The 21,425-nt window shown below is 36.2% G+C and overlaps 1 protein-coding gene across 27 annotated transcripts in view; it reads left to right on the top strand.

The window, feature by feature from the left end:
* Positions 1-20,984, top strand: part of OSBPL8 (oxysterol binding protein like 8) — a 198,241-nt gene extending 177,257 nt beyond the window's left edge. For 22 of the 27 annotated variants that reach the window (XM_051846458.3, XM_051846457.3, XM_089307459.1 and 19 more), the window contains 5 exons: positions 871-1,056; positions 1,660-1,747; positions 11,598-11,703; positions 13,697-13,799; positions 16,751-20,984. In XM_051846458.3, the coding sequence (XP_051702418.1) occupies positions 871-1,056; positions 1,660-1,747; positions 11,598-11,703; positions 13,697-13,799; positions 16,751-16,883 (616 nt within the window). In that variant the 3' untranslated portion in view covers positions 16,884-20,984. Of the gene's footprint in view, positions 1-870; positions 1,057-1,659; positions 1,748-11,597; positions 11,704-13,696; positions 13,800-16,750 lie in introns of those variants that run through there. The other 5 variants (XR_016216184.1, XR_016216183.1, XR_016216182.1 and 2 more) reach the window with 1 other exon arrangement.
* The last annotated feature ends 441 nt before the right edge of the window (positions 20,985-21,425 follow it).

Genomic DNA, 21,425 nt, shown 5'->3' with positions numbered 1-21,425 from the left:
GCACTCCCTGGCCACAGCAGAGAGCTGGCCTGGAAGAGGGGCAACCGGGACAGAATCCGGCGCCCTGACCGGGACTAGAACCTGGTGTGCCAGCGCCGCAAGGCGGAGGATTAGCCTAGTGAGCCGCAGCGCCGGCCCTCAATATACTTTCAAAATGAGGAAACCACTCAAGATAAGAAACCTCAAGCTGACTAGCTGAGATGTGGCAGATCCAGGACTTAGCCCAAGTCTATCAGATTCCATGGCCTTTGTTCCTTCATTGTCAACATGATGCCTTCCCAGATGGGTGGGATATAGATAATATACTCTCATTTAACTGATGACAAAACTAAACTTTAGTAGGGGAAATCATTTTACCTTGATAGTCTCTCTTACAGTCAGCAATTTTCAACACTGTACATTAAAATAATCTGAGAAGCTTAAAAAAATACTTGGACTGACTCCCAGGGATTCTGATTTTAAAAGTTCTCTGAAAAATCATGCATTGAAAGTTGAAAAGTACTGCATTACAATAATGAATCTTTATGAGGCCAGTGAAGTTTAAACAGAATATCTGAGAATCATCTAGGGAGCTTGTTAAAAATGTGGATTCTTGAATTCTAATTTCATTACATTCCTATCATCTTGAGTCAACAACATTCACTACCATATGTTTAAGATCCCATATAATACATTTTTCTTGCCAAGAAAAAAATTAATTTCTACTCAAGGCACTGGATTTTTATATCTTGACTTATTCCTAAATGTATGAACAGAGCTTTGTCAAGGCTCAAAATCCAAATAAGCATTATTCTCTCAAGAGGATCAAGCCTATCCTCTATAGATGTGATTTTTTGTGCTTTTTAAATACTGTGTTTGCATATGTATTAGACTTTGGCAGCGGGTAACTCGAGCCATAAATGCTAAAGACCAAACCGAAGCTACTCAAGAAAAGTATGTTTTGGAGGAAGCCCAAAGGCAAGCTACCAGAGATCGCAAAACAAAAAATGAAGAGTGGACTTGCAAGTTATTTGAACTTGATCCACTTACAGGAGAATGGCATTACAGGTTTGCAGAGTAAGTAGTTAAAAGAGGTTTTTGTTTGTTTGTTTTTAATTTATGAGAGACAGAGAGATAGAGATAGATAAGGAGAGAATCCATCCACTGGTTCACTCCCTAAAACCTCTGCAGCAACTCCAGGGGGCTGAAGTTGAAAGCCAGGATCTCAATACACTGAGCCTCCAAGGAGTTCCTGAGCATTAGCAGGAATCTGGAGTCAAGAGCTAGCAGTGGGTATGCAACCCGGGCACTCCACTAGGGGTTGCAGGTATCCCAGTAGGCATTTTAACCATTAAGCCAAATCCCTGCCCCTTAAAAAGAGTTTATTTTAAGCTATATATTAGCGGCATTTGTTGTCCTCATTTCTAGAATATGTGTTAGTTGGAGTAGTTTTTTATTAAACTATATATATTAATGTGAGATTTTGAACTCAGTGTTCCCTTTATTATAAGCCTGACTCTGGTTAGCCTATGAAATAAGCTGAGGATCAGAATATTAGATATGGGAAAATCTTAATATTAGTGCTATGTTTATAACTATTAATGAAAATTTAATCTTTGAATAAAAAGTTTTTACATTCTTTGTTCAGTCATTAAAAAAATTTTTTTTCCACTTATGTAGTACCCGACCATGGGACCCACTTAATGATATGATACAGTTTGAAAAAGATGGTGTTATCCAGACCAAAGTGAAACATCGTACTCCAATGGTATGTAATAAAAATGTAACTAGATCTGGTAGGCATGTAAATTTGTTAAATCGGTAGTATCTATGGCAACCATCATTTAAAATTTGGTTTCAAAATTTAAAATTTGAGAGGAAAAACACTGAACTCCAAGCTTGTGTCACCCCAAACAAATATCAACACAAAGTATCTTTAAAGTATACACAAGATGAGAAGGGAATCAAAATAATTTATTACAGAAAAGTCAGACATAAAAGAAGGCAGTAATATTCTAAATGAAGAACAAAAAAGGCATAGGACATACAGGAAATATCAAAGTGGTAGAATTGAACATTTTTCCTTTTCAGTAATTGCTATAAATGCAAATAAATTAAACTCTTTGAACAAAACTCAGATTGGCAGAATGAATTAATATAAACATGACCCAACTATATGCTGTCCATAGAGATTTACTTTAGATCCTAGGAAACAAAGTAAAATAAAAGGATAGAAGAGGACGTCCCATGTACATACAAGAGATAAAGGAAAATTGAGGTAAAAAATCATTACAAGAGACATATAAAGGCATAGTCAATTGAAGAGTCAGTTAATCAAGACTACATAAGAGTTAAAATATGTAAGTACTAATCAACAGAGCCCCCAAAATATATGAAAGAAACAAAGACAGTTTTGAAGGGAGAAATAGTTCTACAACATACATGGAGAATTAAGTGCAGCACTTTTGATAATGGATTCTATTTAGATGAAAATCAAGAAGGAAACAGATTACTTGAACCACAGTATAAGCCAGCTAGACCTAGCAGATACATATATAACAGTCTACCCAACCACAGAAGAATATGTATTCTCTAGTACATGTAGATATTCTCTCTGATTGTATTTTATGCCCTATAACATCTCAATAATTTTTGTCAAAATTGATATAGAAAGTATCTTTTCTTGGCCGGCGCCGCGGCTCAATAGGCTAATCCTCCACCTAGCAGCGCCAGCACACCGGGTTCTAGTCCCTGTCGGGGTGCCGGATTCTGTCCCGGTTGCCCCTCTTCCAGGCCAGCTCTCTGCTGTGGCCCAGGAAGGCAGTGGAGGATGGCCCAAGTCCTTGGGCCCTGCACCCCATGGGAGACCAGGATAAGTACCTGGCTCCTGCCTTCGGATCAGCGCGCCAGCCGTGGTGGCCATTGGAGGGTGAACCAGCGGCAAAGTGAAGACCTTTCTCACTGTCCACTCTGCCTGTCAAAAAAAAAAAAAAAAAGTATCTTTTCTGACATGGGATGAAGCTAGAAGTCAATAAGAGAAAGGAAAATTGAATAATTAATAAATATGAGGAAATTAAACAGTACACTGCTAAAAACCAATATGCCAAAGAAAAACACAAGAGAAATTAGAAAGAAATTAGACAAAACAGTGGAGCATTGCAAAGTTTATGAGATGTACCAAAGGTAATACTCAAAGATAAATATGAATGTGACTATATACATTAAAAAAGAAAAATCAGTAACCTAATATTATGCCATGAGCAAACAGAAAAAGAGCAAACCAAATGTAAAATTAGGAGAGGTGGGAAAATAGAGATTATATTGTGGAAATAAGTGAAATAGAGAGTAGAAAAACAAGTGTCAGTGAAACCAAAAGTTGGTTCTTTGATAAGCTCAAGAAAACTACAAACCATTAGTATATCAATGATCTAGGAAAAAAACAGCAAACCAAACCCAAAACTAGTAGGAGATAATAAATAATTAAAATTAGAGAAGAAATCAACAAAATTGAATATTGAATCCAAAAAAATACAAAATATCAGCAAAATGAAGAGCTGGTTTTTTGAAAAATAAACAAAATTGACACACCATTAGCCCAACTAACCAAAAAAAAAGAAGGGAGAAGACCCAAATTAATAAAATTAGAAATGAAAAAGGAAATGTAACAACAGATACCACAGAAATAAGAATCATCAGGGGGCTGGTTTTGTGGCGAAGCCGGTAAAGCCACTGCCTGCAGTGCCGGCATCCTATATGAGCACTGGTTCGAGTCCCAGCTGCTCCACTTCCAATCCAGCTCTTTGCTATGGCCTGAGAAAGCAATAGAAGATGGCCCAAGTCCTTGGGACCCTGCACCTGCCTGGGAGACCCAGAAGCAGCTCGTGGCTCCTGACTTCGGATCAGCAAAGCTCTGGCTGTTGCGGCCAATTGGGGATTGAACCAGTGGGTGAAAGACCTTTTTCTCTCTTTCTCTCTGCCTCTACTTCTCTCTGTGTGTAACTCTGACTTCCAAATAAATAAATAAACCATTAAAAAAAAAGAATCATCAGAAATTACTACAAAGAGCTGTATGCCAACAAACTGGGAGACCTAGAAGAAATGGATAGATTCCTAGACACATACGACCTACCTAAACTGAGTCATGAATACATAGAAAACTTAAACAGACCCATAATAAGACAGAAATTGAATCAATAATAAAGACCTTCTCAACAAAGAAAAACCCAGGACTAGATGGCTTCACTGCTGATTTTTACTAGACATTAAAAGAAGAACTAACTCCAGTTCTTCTAAAGTTATTCAAAACAATTGAAAGGGAGGGAATCCTCCCAAATTCTTTTTATGAAGTCAGTATCACCTTAATTCCTAAACCCAGAAAAGATGCAACAGAGAAAGAGAACAACAGACCAATTTCCCTGATGAACATAGATGCAAAAAATCCTCAACAAAATTCTGGCCAATCGAACCAAACAACACATCAGAAGATCATTCACCCAGACCAAGCGGGATTTATCCCTGGTATGAAGGGATGGTTCAACATTCGCAAATCAAATTGAAGAATAAAACCATATGATTATCTCAATAGATGCAGAGAAAGCATGTGACAAAATATAACACCCTTTCATGATGGAAACTCTAAGCAGATTTCTTCTCTAATTTTAATTGTTTCTTTACTCCTACTATTTTGGGGTTTGGCTTGTTTTTTTGTTTTTTTGTTTTTTGTTTTTTGTTGTTGTTGTTGTTGACAGGCAGAGTGTACAGTGAGAAAGAGCGAGAGACAGAGAGAAAGGTCTTCCTTTTCCGTTGGTTCACCCCACAATGGCTGCTGCGGCCAGCGCACTGCACTGACCCGGAGCCAGGAGCCAGGTGCTTCTCCTGGTCCCCCATGCGTGTGCAGGGCCCAAGGACTTGGGCCATCCTCCACTGCACTCCCAGGCTACAGCAGAGAGCTGTACTGGAAGAGGAGCAACTGGGACAGAATCCAGCGCCCCGACTGGGACTAGAACCTGGTGTGCCGGCGCCACAGGCGGAGGATTAGCCTATTGAGCCGCAGCACCAGCCTGGCTTGTTGTTTTTCTAGGTCCTTGAGATGCAATGATAGATCATTTATTTGATGACTTTCCAATTTCTTGATGTATGCACTAATTATTATAAACTTTTCTCTTAACACTGCTATTGCTATGTCCAGCACTTGCAATCCAGCTCTCTGCTATGGCCTGGGAAAGCAGTAGAAGATGGCCCAAGTCCTTGAGCCCCTACACCTTCATGGGAGACCTGGAGGAAGTTCTTGGTTCCTGGCTCCAGATTGGCACAGCTCCGGCCGTTGCAGCCAATTGGGGAGTGAACCAGTGGATAGAAGACCTCTCTTTCTCTGCCTCTCCTCTCTCTGTGTGTAACTCTGAATAAATAAATCTTTACAAAAAAAAAAAAGAAGAAGAAGAAGAAGTAGGAGAGGCAGAGAGAGAGAGGTCTTCCATCCACTGTTTCAATCCCCTATTGGCTAATCCTAAGGCAGGAGCCAGGAGCTTCTTCCGGGTTTCCCACATGGGTCCAGAAGTCCAAGGACTTGGGCCAACTTCCACTGCTTTCCTAGACCATAGCAGAGAGCTTGATTGGAAGTTAAGCAGCTGGGACTTAAATTGGCGCCCTCATGGGATGCCGACACCGCTAGTACTGGCTTTACCCACTATGCCACAGTGCCAGCTCCAGCATACATCTTTTAATTAGAGAGTCCATTTATTTTTAGTGTTATTATTGATAAGTAATGAATTGGTCCTACCATTTTTTCGTAAGTATTCCTATTGTTTGCTTTGGATTTCCTTTGTACTTTTACCAGGAGATTTTCTGCCTTCACATTCTTTCAAAATAATGATGGTCATTCTCTTTTTCACATGCTTAAGCATCATTTGTAAGACTGGATGAGTAGTGACAAATTCTTTCAATTTCTCTTTGTTTTGGGAGGTCTTCATTTCATCTTTATTCATAAATAAGAACTTTACTGAGTATAGTATTTTGGGTTGACAGATTCTTGGGCAATATCTTTTCATTCTTTCCTTGCCTTTAGGGTTTCTGATGAGAAATCACCTGTTAGTCTAATTGGGTATCCTCTGAAGGAAATCTGGCATTTCTCTTGTGCACATTTTAGAATCTTTATGCTTTACTGTTGAAAATTTGACTATAATGTGTCATGGTGAAGTTTTTTTCAGATCCTGTCTGTTAGGAGTTCTGTGTGCTTCCTGTACTTAAATATCCCTTTCTTTTTCCAATTTAGGGACATCTCTTATTTCATTGAATAGTCCTTTTAATCCATTTTTTCTTTCCACACCTTCAGGAACTCCAGAGGCACGTAAGTTTGGTCATTTGGTAGCATTTCTTAAATCTCAAACACTATTTTCAGTTTATCTAATTATTTTTTTTCTTTTTTTTTCCTTATATGACTGAGCTATTTCCAAGGATTTGTCTTCCAACTCTAATATTCTTTCTCACACCTCACCAAGTCTGTTGTTGAGGCTTTCCACTGTTTTTTCTATTTGACATATTGAATTCATCATTTCTAATATTATAGTTTGATTTCTGTTTACTATCTCAATGTCTCAACAAAACTTTTCATCCTTATTTGCATATGGACTTCTTCATCTCATGAATTTGTTTCTTCATGTTTCTGAATAATTTTATAATTATTCTTTTGAATTCATTTTCAGGCATTTCATCAATATCTTCATATTCTAATATTGAAGTGTTGTGTTCCTTTTGGGGATTCATGTTATCTTCCTTGTTCTTGTTCCTTGTTATTTCTGCATTTGTTTTTAGGCACTTGTGGAAACAGCTGTTGATTTTCTACTCTGATGACTTTTGTTTTTGAATTATGCCTATGTGGCTTAGTGGAGTGTCTTATGTGGCTAACTAGAGTCATGTGTTAGATGGGACCAGGGAACTCTGGTCAGTGCTTGTGGGTGGAGTGAGATCCAGGGTGACACCCATGTTGGGTGTGGTAGATCTCTATTGTCAGCAGGGAGAAGAGTATGATCACACTTGTTGGCATAATCACATCATCACCTCCTCTCTTGAAATGTGATCAATGGGTTAGACCACAGTGGGTACAACCCCCAACCCATGCATGGACATGAACTGCACAAAGGATCTATGTAGTTCTCAGTGTGAACACAAAACCCTCTGGCATGACCCAGCCCAGGCAGTAAGGGAGCTCTGAGCCTCTGAAGCCAGACACAGTGATTACCCAGAGACCAGCTGCACCCCACACCCTATCGTGGTCACAGAATTCCCACAGTCATAGCATGCAGGAGTCCCACAGCCATAGAGTGCAGAGGATTCACACTCAACCCTACGAGCGTACCCCATCCATGGAGAGAACAGAGGTGTTCCTAGAGCCAGTTGTCTGGGTGCTCTGCCTTGGCAGTTTGAGCCCTGGAGCCTGTGGTAGGGTGGGGGAATGGTAGCATCTCACAGTCCTAAGTGCACAACCCCCTGCCAATCCTTCCAATCAGGCTCAGAGTCAGTGGGGAATGCAGATTTTTCTTAATAATAAAACCTCCTTCTCATGCGTATACACATGTGTGAGAGAGAGCTACCGCAGCCTCTACTAGCATTAAGATGGTACTTTCTCTCTGCTGGTCACCAGGCCACTTTATGGGGAGATGGAGAGAAACAAGTGCACTTTTCCTTCATTGGATTAGGTGGGTACCCTACTCCCTACTAGGGCTCTAGAGAGTCAGTGTGGTTCCCAAGTTTCTCCCTCAGGTGATATCACCAGTGGCAGGAGCTGCCAGTCTGCTCTCACCTAGCTTTCAAACGCTGGCATCTCCTCCAGCTCCCTGCTGCGGGAGCTGTGAGTGGTGTCCCCATTCACTGTTATGTGTCTGCACTTTGCACACTACTCCATGATGTCACACTTATTTCTGTAGAATTTCTGCTGCAAGTTTTTCTCTCATTCTCCCCTGGGAATGCACTTCCTCCACTTTTCTTCTGTTATCTTCCCCTCATCAAAATCAGCATGTCTTTTCCGTATTCAGCCATCTTGGAATCTTCAAGGTTGATTTACTATAGGAAGTCAATGAAGTGCATCAGGTTAATAAAATGAGGAAGAAAATCGCCTATAAATGCAATTAACAAAACCCGTACTCTTTTACGAGTGTTTTTTTTTTTTGTTCAGTCTCATAAAACTAGGAAATAGAAGATAACTTCCTCAACATGATGATGAACATTCGTCAGTTACCCACAGCTAATAGCATTCTCTATGGTAAATGACGGGCCTTCCCTCTGAAATTAGAAAGAAGACAAACATGACTTTCACCACTATTACTTTGTACTGGAAATTCTAGCCAGAGCAAGTAACTAACTAAAAAAAAAAAGTCATGCAAATGGTAAATGAAGTAAAACTTTCTCTGTAGACAGATGACTGTCCTCTGTACAGAAAACTCCCAAAGAATCTATAAAAAAGCTACTAGAACAAAAAAATGAATTCAGCAAAGTTGTAGCAACACTCAAAAATCAGTTATGTTCATATATATATATGTGTGTGTGTGTGTGTGTGTGTGTATATATATATATATATCTTTAACAAACCAAAAGGAACTTAAGGAAGCAGTTTACTTTATAATAGGGTTTAAAAGAATAAAAATACCTTGGGATAAATTTAACCAAGGAAGTGAAAGACTTGTACAGTTTCTACCATAAAACATTTCTAAAGAAATTAAAGTAGGCCTAAATAAATAGAAAGACATCCTATGGTATTAGGTAGGAAAACTGAATATTGTTAAGATGTCAGTAATAGCCAAAGCAGTCTACAGATTCAACACAGTCTGTATTAATATTCAAACAACTCCTTTTTTTCAAAATTGGGACAGTTGATCCTCAGATTCATACAGAATTACAAGAGACCTTCACCTAAATAGCCAAAATAATCCTGAACAAAATGGACACAGAGGACTCAACTCATATTTTCCCATTTCAAAACTTAAAACAAGACTAATCAAACTGTGCAATAGTGGCATAAGTATAAATATATAGGCCGGTGCCACGGCTCAATAGGCTAATCCTCCACCTAGCAGCGCCGGCACACCCGGTTCTAGTCCCGGTCAGGGCACCGGATTCTTTTCCGGTTGCCCCTCTTCCAGACCAGCTCTCTGCTGTGGCCCGGGAGTGCAGTGGAGGATGGCCCAAGTCCTTGGGCCCTGCACCCCATGGGAGACCAGGAGAAGCACCTGGCTCCTGCTTCAAATCAGCTGGGTACGCCTGCTGCAGCAGCCATTGGGGGTGAACCAACGGAAAAGGAAGACCTTTCTCTCTGTCTCTGTCTCTCACTGTCCACTCTGGCTGTCAAAAAAAAAAAAAAAAGTATAAATACATAAACCAGTGAAATAGAAAAGTAAACCCATACAATGTAGGTGAATTGGTTTTTGACAGGTATGCCAAGTCTACTCAACGGAAAAAAGAATAGTCTTTTCAGTAAATGATGCTAGAACAGATAAATTTCTATATGCAAAATGAATAAAATTGGACTCCTTTCCTCACACTATATATAAAAGTTAACTCAAAATGTATCTATACCAAACTAAAACCATAAAACTATTAGAAGAAAATTAGTAAATCTTCTTGACCTTATATTTGACAATGTATTTTTGTATGTAACACTAAAAGCACAAGTAAAAACAAAATAAAGTAAACTTAATCAAAATTTAGAATATATTCATCAAAAGACATTATAAAGAAAGTGCAGAGGTAATCTACAGAATTCAAACCTATTTACAAACATTTCTCTGAAACTGTTTAGTATCTTGAATATGTAAAGAACTCCTAACAACAAAAACACAATTTAAAAATGGCCAAAGGACATTTCTCTGGAGAAGATACACAGATGACCAACAAATACATGAAAAGATGTCCAACATCAGTAGTTATAAGGGAAATGCAAACCAAAATTGCAGTTAGATACTGTGTCACATCTACTAGAATGGTAGTAATCCAAACAATGGAATATAAATACTGGTGAGGCTATAGGGAGATAAGAACACTTGTACTTTGCTTGTGGGAATCTAAAATAGTGTAGCTGCTGTGGAAAACAGTTTTGCAGTTCTTCATATAGCTAAACATAAAATTATCATATAACCCAGCAATCACACTCCTAGAAAGTAGAAAACAGGAACTGAGATACTTGTATATCAATAACCAAAAGGGAGAAATATTCTAAATGACAGTCAACATTAGAGATTAAAAAAAATTATTGTGATCAGTGAATGGATAAGCAAAAATGAGGTTTTCTTATACATACAATGGGATATTATTCAGCCATAAAAAGGAATGAAGTTTTGATATATGCTATAACATGGATGAACCTTGACAATACTATGGTAAGTGACAAAGCTAAACACAAAAGGATAAATATTGTGTGAATTTCATAAAATGTATGAAATAGGCAGATTCATAGAGACAGAAAGTAGATTAGTGGTTACCAGGGAACTGAGGAAGAAGGGGAGTTATCACTTAATTGTTACAGAGCCTTAAAAGTTAAGGCTTAACTTAAGAGTTGATAAAAATGTCTTGGCTATATTGGTAACATTTGTACAATATTGTGAATATAATCATTGCCAATGGATTGTACACTTAAGCTTATTAAAGTAGCAAAAATTATCTTATACATATTATCACAATTTAAAATTTGTTTAAACTTTAAAATTACGGTGTTTTTAACAACTCCTACATGATAGATGCACACAGACATCTGTTTTTCCTCCTAAAGGTAGATTTTACTGATCATAATAACTATTTTTGTATCATTAGTTGTGTTGCTAACTTCCTTTGTTATTTTAGGTAAGGATTCCCCAGTCTTTTTCAGTCCTCAATTTGAATCTGCTCTAATAATGTGTTTTTTTTTATTCTAAATGCTACAAAGGTTTAAGTTTCCCACATTTGAAATAGGAATATAGGCTGAATGTTATAGTATAAGTTTTAACTTTTAAGTCCAGAAATAAGATTTTACAAAGTTGTTTCCAGTAATAAATTACTGGGGATAATTTCTGTTAGAATGGTGATCAGGTAAGAACAGAGTTGAAAGCTTATGACCACCAGTTCCCTTTTTCTTAAGTATTTATTTTACTTTGTCTTTCTTATTCTAGTTTGTTCTCTTGCATTTAAGTTTTCAGATTTAGAACTGATGGCTAGTAATGCAAATCTGTTCAAAGGATAGAGTTTAAACCTTATTATTCTAAGGAAAAGTTAGTTCTAGTTGATGATGTGAACTATTTTTGAATCTTGTACATTACTTAAATACTTTCAGTAACTTAAAATAATGCGCTACAAAATAATAGCATCATCTATGTTTATAATAAGATGCTTTCCATATTATACAGATATGATTAAAAATAAATAAGTAATTTTATTAAATCCCAACATTATTCAGTAGGAATATCTCTAACATTGGGAACAAGGTAAAAGATAATTTGATTGTATACATACATCATATCTTACTAAATTTTAGAGTGTTTAATCTTTATTTCTGAATATTGTGCCCATGAACAGTTAATTTTAATACTTGTGCAACATTGGTCTTTGAGTATAAAATAACTGTGCAAACTCACAAAATAGTATAATTTTTTTCTCAGGTTAGTGTCCCAAAAATGAAGCATAAGCCAACCAGGCAACAGAAGAAAGTGGCAAAAGGCTATTCCTCCCCAGAACCTGATATCCAGGACTCATCTGGAAGTGAAGGTAAAAATATTTATTGCAGGCTGTTCATTCTTACAATTTAATTTTTTAAAGAAGGATTGTTAACACTGTGTTTGATTGATGAAAATCAAGTATTGCTTCTAGATTGTGGATAAGTTGCAAGACTAGGCAAGAAGGTAAAGTAAAGCATGAGAAATGAAAAAAGAGGAGACAAGCAAATATAAACCCCACTGTAATGGTACCTCTTATGCCTGTTAGCCTCTGAAAAATTATTGATGGCTCCCTGGATTGAATTTAGGAAGCATTTTTTTATCTTTGAGCTCAGTTCATGAATCAGTAAAATATTCAATGCCAGAATAAATTATTGTAGTGTTTAGAAGTCATAGACAACCAAAAATAGCTATAAAGCTTCAGGACTAATAGATTAAATAATGTGCTATTCTTTTTCTTTTTTTTTTTTAAGACTTATTTATTTATTTGAAAGAGTTACACACAGAAAGGAAGAGACAGAAAAAGAGAGAGAGAGAGAGAGTGACCTTCCATCTGCTGGTTCACTCCCCAAACTGCCGCAACAATCAGGGCTGGGCTGGGCTGAAGCCAAGAGTCAGGAACTTCTTCTGAATCTCCCACGTGGGTGGAGGAGCCCAGGCACTTATACGATCTTCCACTGCTTTCCCAGGCACATTATCAGGGATCTGGATCAGAAGTGAAGCAGCTAGGACTCAAACTGGCACCCATATGGGATGCTAGTGTCGCAGGTAGTGGCCTTAACCACTATGCCACAATGCCAGCCCATATGCTATTCTTTTTCGAGTCAGCTACTGTGTAATTGTCCTCAAACTATATTGAGATATAATTAAGAAAGAATTTTCTCATATCTTAATCTATTGTTTCTACTGGGTTTACCCCAAGCTGGGGAGAACATTTTTTCCTAAAGAGATGACACTGGAAGTGAATAAATTATATAAATACCAGAAAATTTGTTAAAGATAAAAATGTTTAAAAGAGAAGGGTCTCAATTCAATTGGAAGGAAAATTCGGAGAAGAAGTCCAATAAATTTTTAGGATTTCTAATGGATTATGGCAGTTTAGGGGTAGGGCATGGAGTGGGAGAAACATACAGGAGGATGAATGGAATAAAATGAACAAAGATTTAAAAGCAGGAGTCACATAGTACCAGTGTACTAGAAGAGAGTGTTAGTTATAGTGTTGCTACTACCATTTTACAGGTAAGGAAACTGAGATACTTGTTGACCTCCCTAAAATCACATACCAGACCTAAGGAAGTGGTGTGTGTGTGTGTGTGTGTGTGTGTATGTTATACCCATATATGCAGATATTTTGGCTTTTTAATTCACCCTCCTACCCACCCCACTGTATTATCTATAGTGTATCACCTAGCATTTATTAATTAACATGTGCTAGTAACACATGTTAAACACACTTTAGAACAATCATGTGAGGTTGAGCTATTATTATTATTATCTGTATTTTTTGAAGGAGAAAGCTAAACCTTAGAGAGAGGTTAAGAAAGATCTGAACAAAACTAGAAAGAAAGGATTGGTTAGGAGAAGGGATGTGAAAAAAACTTTAGAGCTTAATGATTGGCAATAAAAATTTGCAGAAGAGATAACAAATTGAATGAAGAGCTTTAAAGTTGGAGTAACTACTGGAATAAAGATAACATTAGCAATTAATAAAAAATTGGAAAGGGCTAAAAATGTCAACTTCTTTATAGACAAATGAGTGAAGGACCTTTCCCAAATTAATATTTTTAATGAATTATTTTATCTATTTTAATTAAATAAAAATAAAATGGATGTCAAATTTAGTTAATTTATGGTTACTTTAAATATATTCATAATGTTACAGTTGTGAAATGATAAGTTTGAAACTTCAAAGTGTGAAGCATTAGTCCTATGTTAATCTCTAAGCCACGAAAACTAATGCCTAGGAAAATTTATTACACAGGAGTCATTAAGTTGAACTGTAGATTGTGATTATGACTACAATTTCATTCTAAATGTCTTTTTAGCTCAATCAGTAAAACCAAGTACCAGAAGAAAGAAAGGGATAGAACTGGGAGACATTCAAAGTTCCATTGAATCTATAAAACAAACCCAGGAAGAAATTAAAAGGTAAAGTATAATGATAATGACTATTCATTTGAGTCCAGAGGAGTAAAGAATCCTGTTGTGATAGGCCTGATTATCTTCATTTTTATTCCAAGTTCTTGCCCCCACAGAGATAGGAATTCAAAGCAGTGGCATAAATACAGTGCACAAGTGACAGCAGGATTTAACATAAAAGCAAGAGTGAATATATACATTCATGCATGAGTGTGGGCAACCCCACACAGAGAGACACCTGTCATGAGTGGGCCAGAGAGTTACTCATAAGGAGAGTAGGAGGAGGCCAAGTGTAGGTCCCATAAGCAAGGTCCAGAAGCCGGAAAGCAAAAGGTCCTCTCCCAAGTGTACCAGTCCCTTTTTTGAGATAGGAGGTCATACCTTAATTGCGTATCAACAGGTTGAATGTGCATAAGGCTTTCTAGGAACTCCATGGTACCTCCATGTGGAGCTTAACACCTATGTAGCCATAATGGTGTTTCCTCCTTCCTGGTCCTGGATGAGGCACAGGTGCATTATGGGAATGTGGCAGTACTGGATTGCCAGATAAGGGGTGGAGTAACAATGCAGTGCTACACAGAAATAATGAAAAAGAATTTTTCCAGTTTCATTTGTTCCTACCTAATCTTCCTGCCTAGTCACCCCATATCACTGTTACATAGGAAATCACATTTTTATAACATTGCTGAGCTAAGATGGAACCTTAGCCTCACTCACTTGATGTCTGAAATTCCTTCAGCACTAAAATACTGGGAGAGAGGAAAGTTGATTTCTTTTTTCTCTGTGAGAACAAAATTGGAATAAGTTTCTCTTAATGTTGTAGCATGCTAGGAATGTAGTTGGATTGGATGTGGAGGTAGGGTTGTTTCTGAAAAATTTAACAAAGACTTCAGCAGTCCCCTTTGTGCATAGCTAATATTTAATTGGAATGCACCAGTTGTTGGAATATTGAAATATTTTCTTAATGATGAGTTAATAGTAACTGCTCAGAGACCTATGACTGCTCCTCTTGCAGTCCCAGATCCCTTTCCTTATACACCGCTCTTTGATTCTGCAACTGAAGGTTATAACACTTTGCAAGATTACTTGTAGGCTGGGAGTACTGATCCTATTCCACTGCCAAAGCCTGCAGGAGTTTTCTGATTGGTTGCCTACTATGCTTTATCAGTTTTCAAAAATATTTAATAATAGTCCCCTGGCTTTTATGTACTCAGCAACTCAGTGCTAGATGTTCTGGATAACTAGAAAGGAAAGAAATTTTGTTGACTCTTGGGGGTCTGATGACTTACATATACTTGCTTCTTCCACAGCCTCATATCCTTTTCCCTGCACCTGTCTCATGCCGTAGTCCTATAAATGCCTCACATCTCTCAGAGTGTTCTGTGCTCTCTCATCTTTGGACCTGTGCCCACACTGAATCCACTTTTTAAGTTGCACTTCCTCCTGTCTTGCTGATCAAAAAAATCTGTTTTGAAGTTAGACTCAGATACCACTTTTCTTATAATCACTTTCCAATTGCTTGCCCTGCTATATAGAATTATTTAGTCTCTCAACTCAGCTTGCATAGCGTCTTAAACATACTTTTTTTTTTAAAGATTTATTTATTTATTTGAAAGACAGAGTTACAGAGAGGCAGAGGCAGAGAGAGAGGTCTTCCATCCACTGCTTCAGTCCCCAGATGGCTACAACTGCCAGAGCTGGGCCGATCCAAAGCCAGGAGCCAGGAGCTTCTTCCAGGTCTCCCACGTGGGTGCAGGAGCCCAAGAGCTTGAGCCATCTTCTTCATTCCCAGGCCATAGCAGGGAGCTGGATCAGAACTGGAACAGCCGGGACTCGAACCAGCATCCATATGGGATGCCAGCACTGCAGGCAGTGGCTTTAGCGCTGGCCTCTTAAAAATACTTTAGAGCACTTAGTACACTGTGGAGTTGTTACTGTACATGTCTGTCTACCTTACTGGACCATGATCATCTTTACAGCAGGGAACATATCTTGCGTATGTTGGCATCATCAGCCCTTATATAAAGTGTTCAGGTTTCCAAATTTAATTATATTTATAATTAAACTTTTATTTGTCTCTCTATATTGGTAAAATGCTCTAATAGTAGAAATTCAAAAAAATAATGGTGCTTCACTAACCATCTGTTTTCAAGCCAACAGCATTTTGAATGGCATGAGGATAGATAAGCTCATTTCATGAACAAATTAACATTTTATTTTTTGTTAGCATAAATAATGTCTCATGAAATCTGTTACGTTAACTTCTTTTCCTGGGGAATTTAGGATTTTCTCCTGTCTTCGCCCTTATCTCTCGAAAGTAAAAATAATCTTTTTTGAGTCAACTATGAATCAAAGTTTTAGTTGTTTAAGATTTATTTATTTGAAAGAGTTACAGAGATGGGGAGAGACAAAGAGATCTTCCATTGCTGGTTCATTCCTCAAATGGATGCAGTGCCCAGGGCTGCACCAGGCCAAAGCCAAGACCCAGGAGCTTCTTCCTGCTCTCTCACATGGGTGCAGGGGCCTAAGCACTTGGGCCATCTTCCTTTGCTTTCCCAGGCCATTAGCAGGAGCTGGTTCAAAAGTGGAGCAGCCGGGACTTGAACCCATGCCCAAATGGGATGACAGCATTGCAGATGGTGGCTTTTACTCAATATGCTACAACACCAGCCTTCAAAGTTTTAGTTTTAAAATCCCTGCTATCACAGCGAAGGTGATACGTTTCTACAGCATTAAACTTTAATAATTTCTTGATATAGATAATGAAGTTATCCAGTACAGTGTGGAATTTAGATCTAGACAAAGCCTAATAATGGCTTCACATGGTATAGTAAGCTCACTATTCAGGTATTATTAATTGACTGGTCATTACTTTAGTTCTTGAAACCATGTAATATCAAAGAGTTCTCATGATATTTTTGGCAAATCATAATACAATTTATTGTTGCTTATTTTTTTAGAAATATTCTGGCTCTTCGAAATCATTTTGTTTCCAGCACACCCGCCACGGATTATTTTCTGCAACAAAAAGACTACTTCATCATTTTCCTCCTGATTTTGCTTCAAGTCATAATAAACTTCATGTTTAAGTAGAAGTTCTCTACAGTTGAATAAGTGAACTAGAAAAATCGGATTTGCCCTGGGACCAATGTTCACGTTGGTTTGGGCTTTATTAAAATATTGCAATATTTCTAAAGAAACCTAGATGATAAATGTAGAGATATTGACTTTTCATATGTTTTATCCTTAACCTGAAACAAGAGCTATCCTGTTTGGTTATTAAATTGAGTTATGTGTTAAGTGCCAGGACATTTCTAGCTTTTGTGAGGCTGTGTCTACATGTGAGTATAATAAATCCACATGTATACACAATTGTCTCTTATGTACTCTTACCTAAAAGTAGTCTTGTGTTCTATAGTATGTTCTAAGATATAATGTTAACATTGTTTGTAAAATGCTATGAATCTTATAAATATAGGGGTAGTAATCTGTTTTCTTCACAAAACTTTAATCAGTAAGGAATTAAGGGCTGGGGAATGATGGAATAATAGACATAAATAATTCAAAATACTGTACTGATGATTTCACTGCTGAAGCACCCAACTCAATTGTCTTCATAGAAACAGCAAGAAAAAAAGGTGTTGAGTGGTCAAAACTAATATATTGAAAGAAGTTGCAAATTACTTTCTAAAAGTTTACACGAGATTTTTTTTAACCCCCTAGAATTTAATATTTATAGATACAGGTAATGTTTATGTATATGTATATCAATATAAAAAACTGGTATGTAGCTGATTGGACGTATTGATTATAATAACCATCTTAAGCACTTGCTGAAAAAAGTGTGGTAAAAACTGGTTGCTGTCCTTTTTTCTCCTTTTTATTTTTGTTAAGTCAGCTGGTTCATAACATAGGCCAAATTCTAGAGATATTGATAGGGTATATGAAATGGCGACAATTCATGTTTTTTCATTATGAAAAAATTACTTTAGTTTTCATTTAGACCTTCATGTGTTCAGTAAATAAGTAGAATGAAAAAATGGTAACCAATATTTTACTTTTAAAAGCCAAAAAGAGAAAAGCAATAAGAAAAGATACTGTGTGGTGGCCTTTATGTCTGCATAAAATTGGTTTCTTTAAAATGTGCAATACAATGAGCATCCAAGAAGAGTACTAAGTACTGAATTTTTTTTATTATATCCCACTCTAAGTAACTGAATTCTGTGGCAAAACCACAGATCTCTAAGATCCCTTTTATGCAGGCTCAGGCATACTTTTTTAAGTTTTTGTTCAGTTTTTACATAAATACAGTCCTTAAAAATAATCTTTCCAAAGGTAGTTAAGTCTAGGAACATATTATCCTAAAATATACAGTACAATCCTGAAAGTATAGATTTAAATGTAGCTATTACTGACAGTGAAGGTCAGTGAGTATAATCACTCTAGTGTAATCACTCTGGCTACATTTCCTTTGACTAAAAAGAAACTATGAGACATTAATAAAATTACAATCAACTGTTTATACCATGGTAAATATGGAATCAAGGGACATTTGCTAAATTGTGAAAATTGAAAATGAGAAAACTTGCATTTTGCCCCAATATAACTATCTTAAGTATCCTTATATTTCTGTGACGAGCCATTTCCCATGTAGTGTTAGTGCTGTATTCCATAAGTATGTGTGAAAATATTTTTAGATTGATAAAAGCATAAATAAGATGTACCTATGCCTGGAATTTTCATGGCTACATTAGAAAATGGGTGTGTGTTTTTGGCTGTGTATCATTTTTGTCAATATAATTTTTGTATTCACATTCTGTTACCAATGTTATGCTCAAATGCCTATTCATTGAAGTATGATATTTTGTAAATATTGTACAATTTGATATTTTTTATGGTTTAAACTAGTATTAATTTATATTATATATCACTTGATTGGCTGCTTACAAAAATTGTTTTCTCGTTGAACCCTGAAAACTTAAAAATTTTTGTTGGTGACCTGCCTTAGGATCTTGGTCTTAAACTACTTGTATGTTACTCTCATTCAGCCTAAATAATGTTTTATTTGTATAGATATCTCTAAAACTGGAAAGGTTGTTATTTTCTTTTTTAAATTTCTTTAGGCAATTATTGTGGTTTCTTATCCAAGGAGTCAAAAACTGTTTCATATGAAAGAGCAGGGTTACTCATGACTGTTTCATATACACTAAAAGCATATACTAATCTAATAGTCCTCTTGTGCTTTTAGTTATATGAGTTCCTTTCTATAAGCTGAACACAAAACTCAGGAACTGGTGGGTTAATTTTAGATCAGTGCTTACTTGTATTTGGCTTAGTATGTGAATGTGAATCCTTTGAGACACAAAATCAATGTTTAAGATTTTAGCCATACTAGGTAAATGACTTTGAATGTTCTTTACCTGAGATTAATCTTCCTTCACGAATGGATTCATAATGTGATTCACAGTTTCCAGTTGTCTGACAGCCTCATGATGGTTTCTAGGACTTAAGACCTTATGACCAGTTTTTTTTTTCATTTATCAAAAACTTGTTTTCTCATGAAAATGAGATGAGTAATTATTGGTATGTGCATTTCTGTTTAAGTTGTTAAATGTACTGTGCTTCAGTTATCCACCATTTGGTGAGAAGTAACTGGCCCAGGAAAAGACAATAAACAGGGCATGTGTAATATTTAATAAGTTTCAGCAATAGATATTTAACTCATATTTTATGTCAGTACTTTTTTGTATCACTTATAAAGGTACAGTTTAATCTTTGTCACAGCTCTGTTGGCAACTGCATTCCATTGAAAAGTTGGCCTTGTGTAAAATACCACCCTCATTTTAATATTCATGCTTTTGTGCCTTTAAGAAAATATTTTTTGTCATTTTTGTGTTACAGAACTATAATATGATTCAGAGTGTTTATAGGCTTAAATGTCATAAAAAGGTCATTTCTCTGTGTCACTTTATTTCCTTTTATATAGCTATACTATATTTAAACAGTAATGCTGTACTTTTATAAGGGTTTGTCTATCTATTTCAAATATATTCTTACTCTCAGACATCATTGAAGTCGATTTGTCAGATTATTCTGAGTATTGTAAACAGTGCCTTTTCGATGGAATTCACACTGTTTGGGGTGTCAACTTGTGCCATATACACACACAATTTTGTGGAAGGCGGTTTTAACTTTTTGAAGACTAGCTTATCAAAATTTAAGAAAACACATATGTAAAATTCCATTTTTCCAATGGTTAGCATTTCTAGTAAGTGATGAGTAGGGTTTTTTGTTTGATACACAATGATGATGGCATTATCGATGAGCCATACATGAGACTGCTGATTATTCTGAATTATGTTAAATGTATAGAAATAAAATGCTAGCATTTATACAAATTTTCCAAGTTGAGCCAATGGAGGAAACCCCACAGAAATCAGTAAGTTTACATTTTGACTTTTATCATATTTGACTCAAGTGTAAAACAAAATTCTTTAAAATGTATAACCTGCCACTGTTATGTAATTTGGTTTGATTTTGTTCTACTTGTCTTATGAGTTTTGTATATTTAATTTACTTTTTGTTACTCTTAACTACCGTCTGGTTTTGTTACAGTTTTTAATTGCAGATGGATTGTTAAAATTGTATACGACCAGTGTCTTTTAATATGATTAACATCCTTAGAAAAGTCACAAGAAACCCATGACAAAATGAATGTGAATATACTTTCAAAAACATTTAGAAAATTTTATCTTTATGCCTTTATCATGTAAAATTGTTTTACATTACATTAAAATTTTTCATTTAAAGAAAAATGCCATGAAACATTTGAACTGATGAGCCGTAGAATTTCAGATTTTTTTTCACTTTTAGCATGATAAATATACATCTAAATTTAAATATTGATTAATGGCCATTTATAAATTCAAGCACTACCACTGGTCAGTTTTGTATGATATAATAAAAGTATGTTATCTGCAGTCTAAGCATAGCACACTGTCAAATTCTTTTCCTTAAGGTGCATAGTAAATATACAGAATAGTCATAGGCTACTGTTTTGTAACATACTACATTTCTAATCTGTTATTCCTAACCTGTTATAAATGTTTGCAGAGAGAAAAGAATTTTTCTAATTATCTGTCAAATTATGCTAAGTTCTACAAGTAGGCATTCTAAATAAAATTTTTAAAAAGAGCCAACTGTGATCAAATGACTTTTTAATATAATATATGGTGACAATTACTTAGTTTATTTTTTTTATTTTTTCCCTTTTTCGTGGAAATTGCTACAAAAGATGGAAAAAGGCTTGTAATCGAAAGGGATTTAACAGACTCCCTAATGTGTGCTTGCCTGATGCTTTATATTCATTCTTGTATCCTTGTAACAACCTTAAGATAAGTGTAATTTAGCCCAATTTTATTCATAAAGAATTTGAGGCTTGCAGAAGTTAAATGACTAAAAACTACACAGTAACAGCAACTTGTTACTAGTATAAAAGAAAGAACATACCTTTGAATCCATGTCTCCACGGTATACTTACATAGAACTGTGAATATGCCACTTCACTTCCTAAATGTTTGGAATAATCTACTGGTTGAATCCATAATGCAACCCCATAATAATGAACAGAACCAG

The sequence above is a fragment of the Oryctolagus cuniculus genome, chromosome 11, assembly GCF_051225735.1.
Source record: "Oryctolagus cuniculus isolate XC-2025 breed Fujian yellow rabbit chromosome 11, ASM5122573v1, whole genome shotgun sequence".
Classification (NCBI taxonomy): Eukaryota; Metazoa; Chordata; class Mammalia; order Lagomorpha; family Leporidae; genus Oryctolagus; species Oryctolagus cuniculus.
The sequence above is the reverse complement of the archived record's forward strand: the minus strand, read 5'-3'. Positions and strand labels throughout refer to the sequence as shown.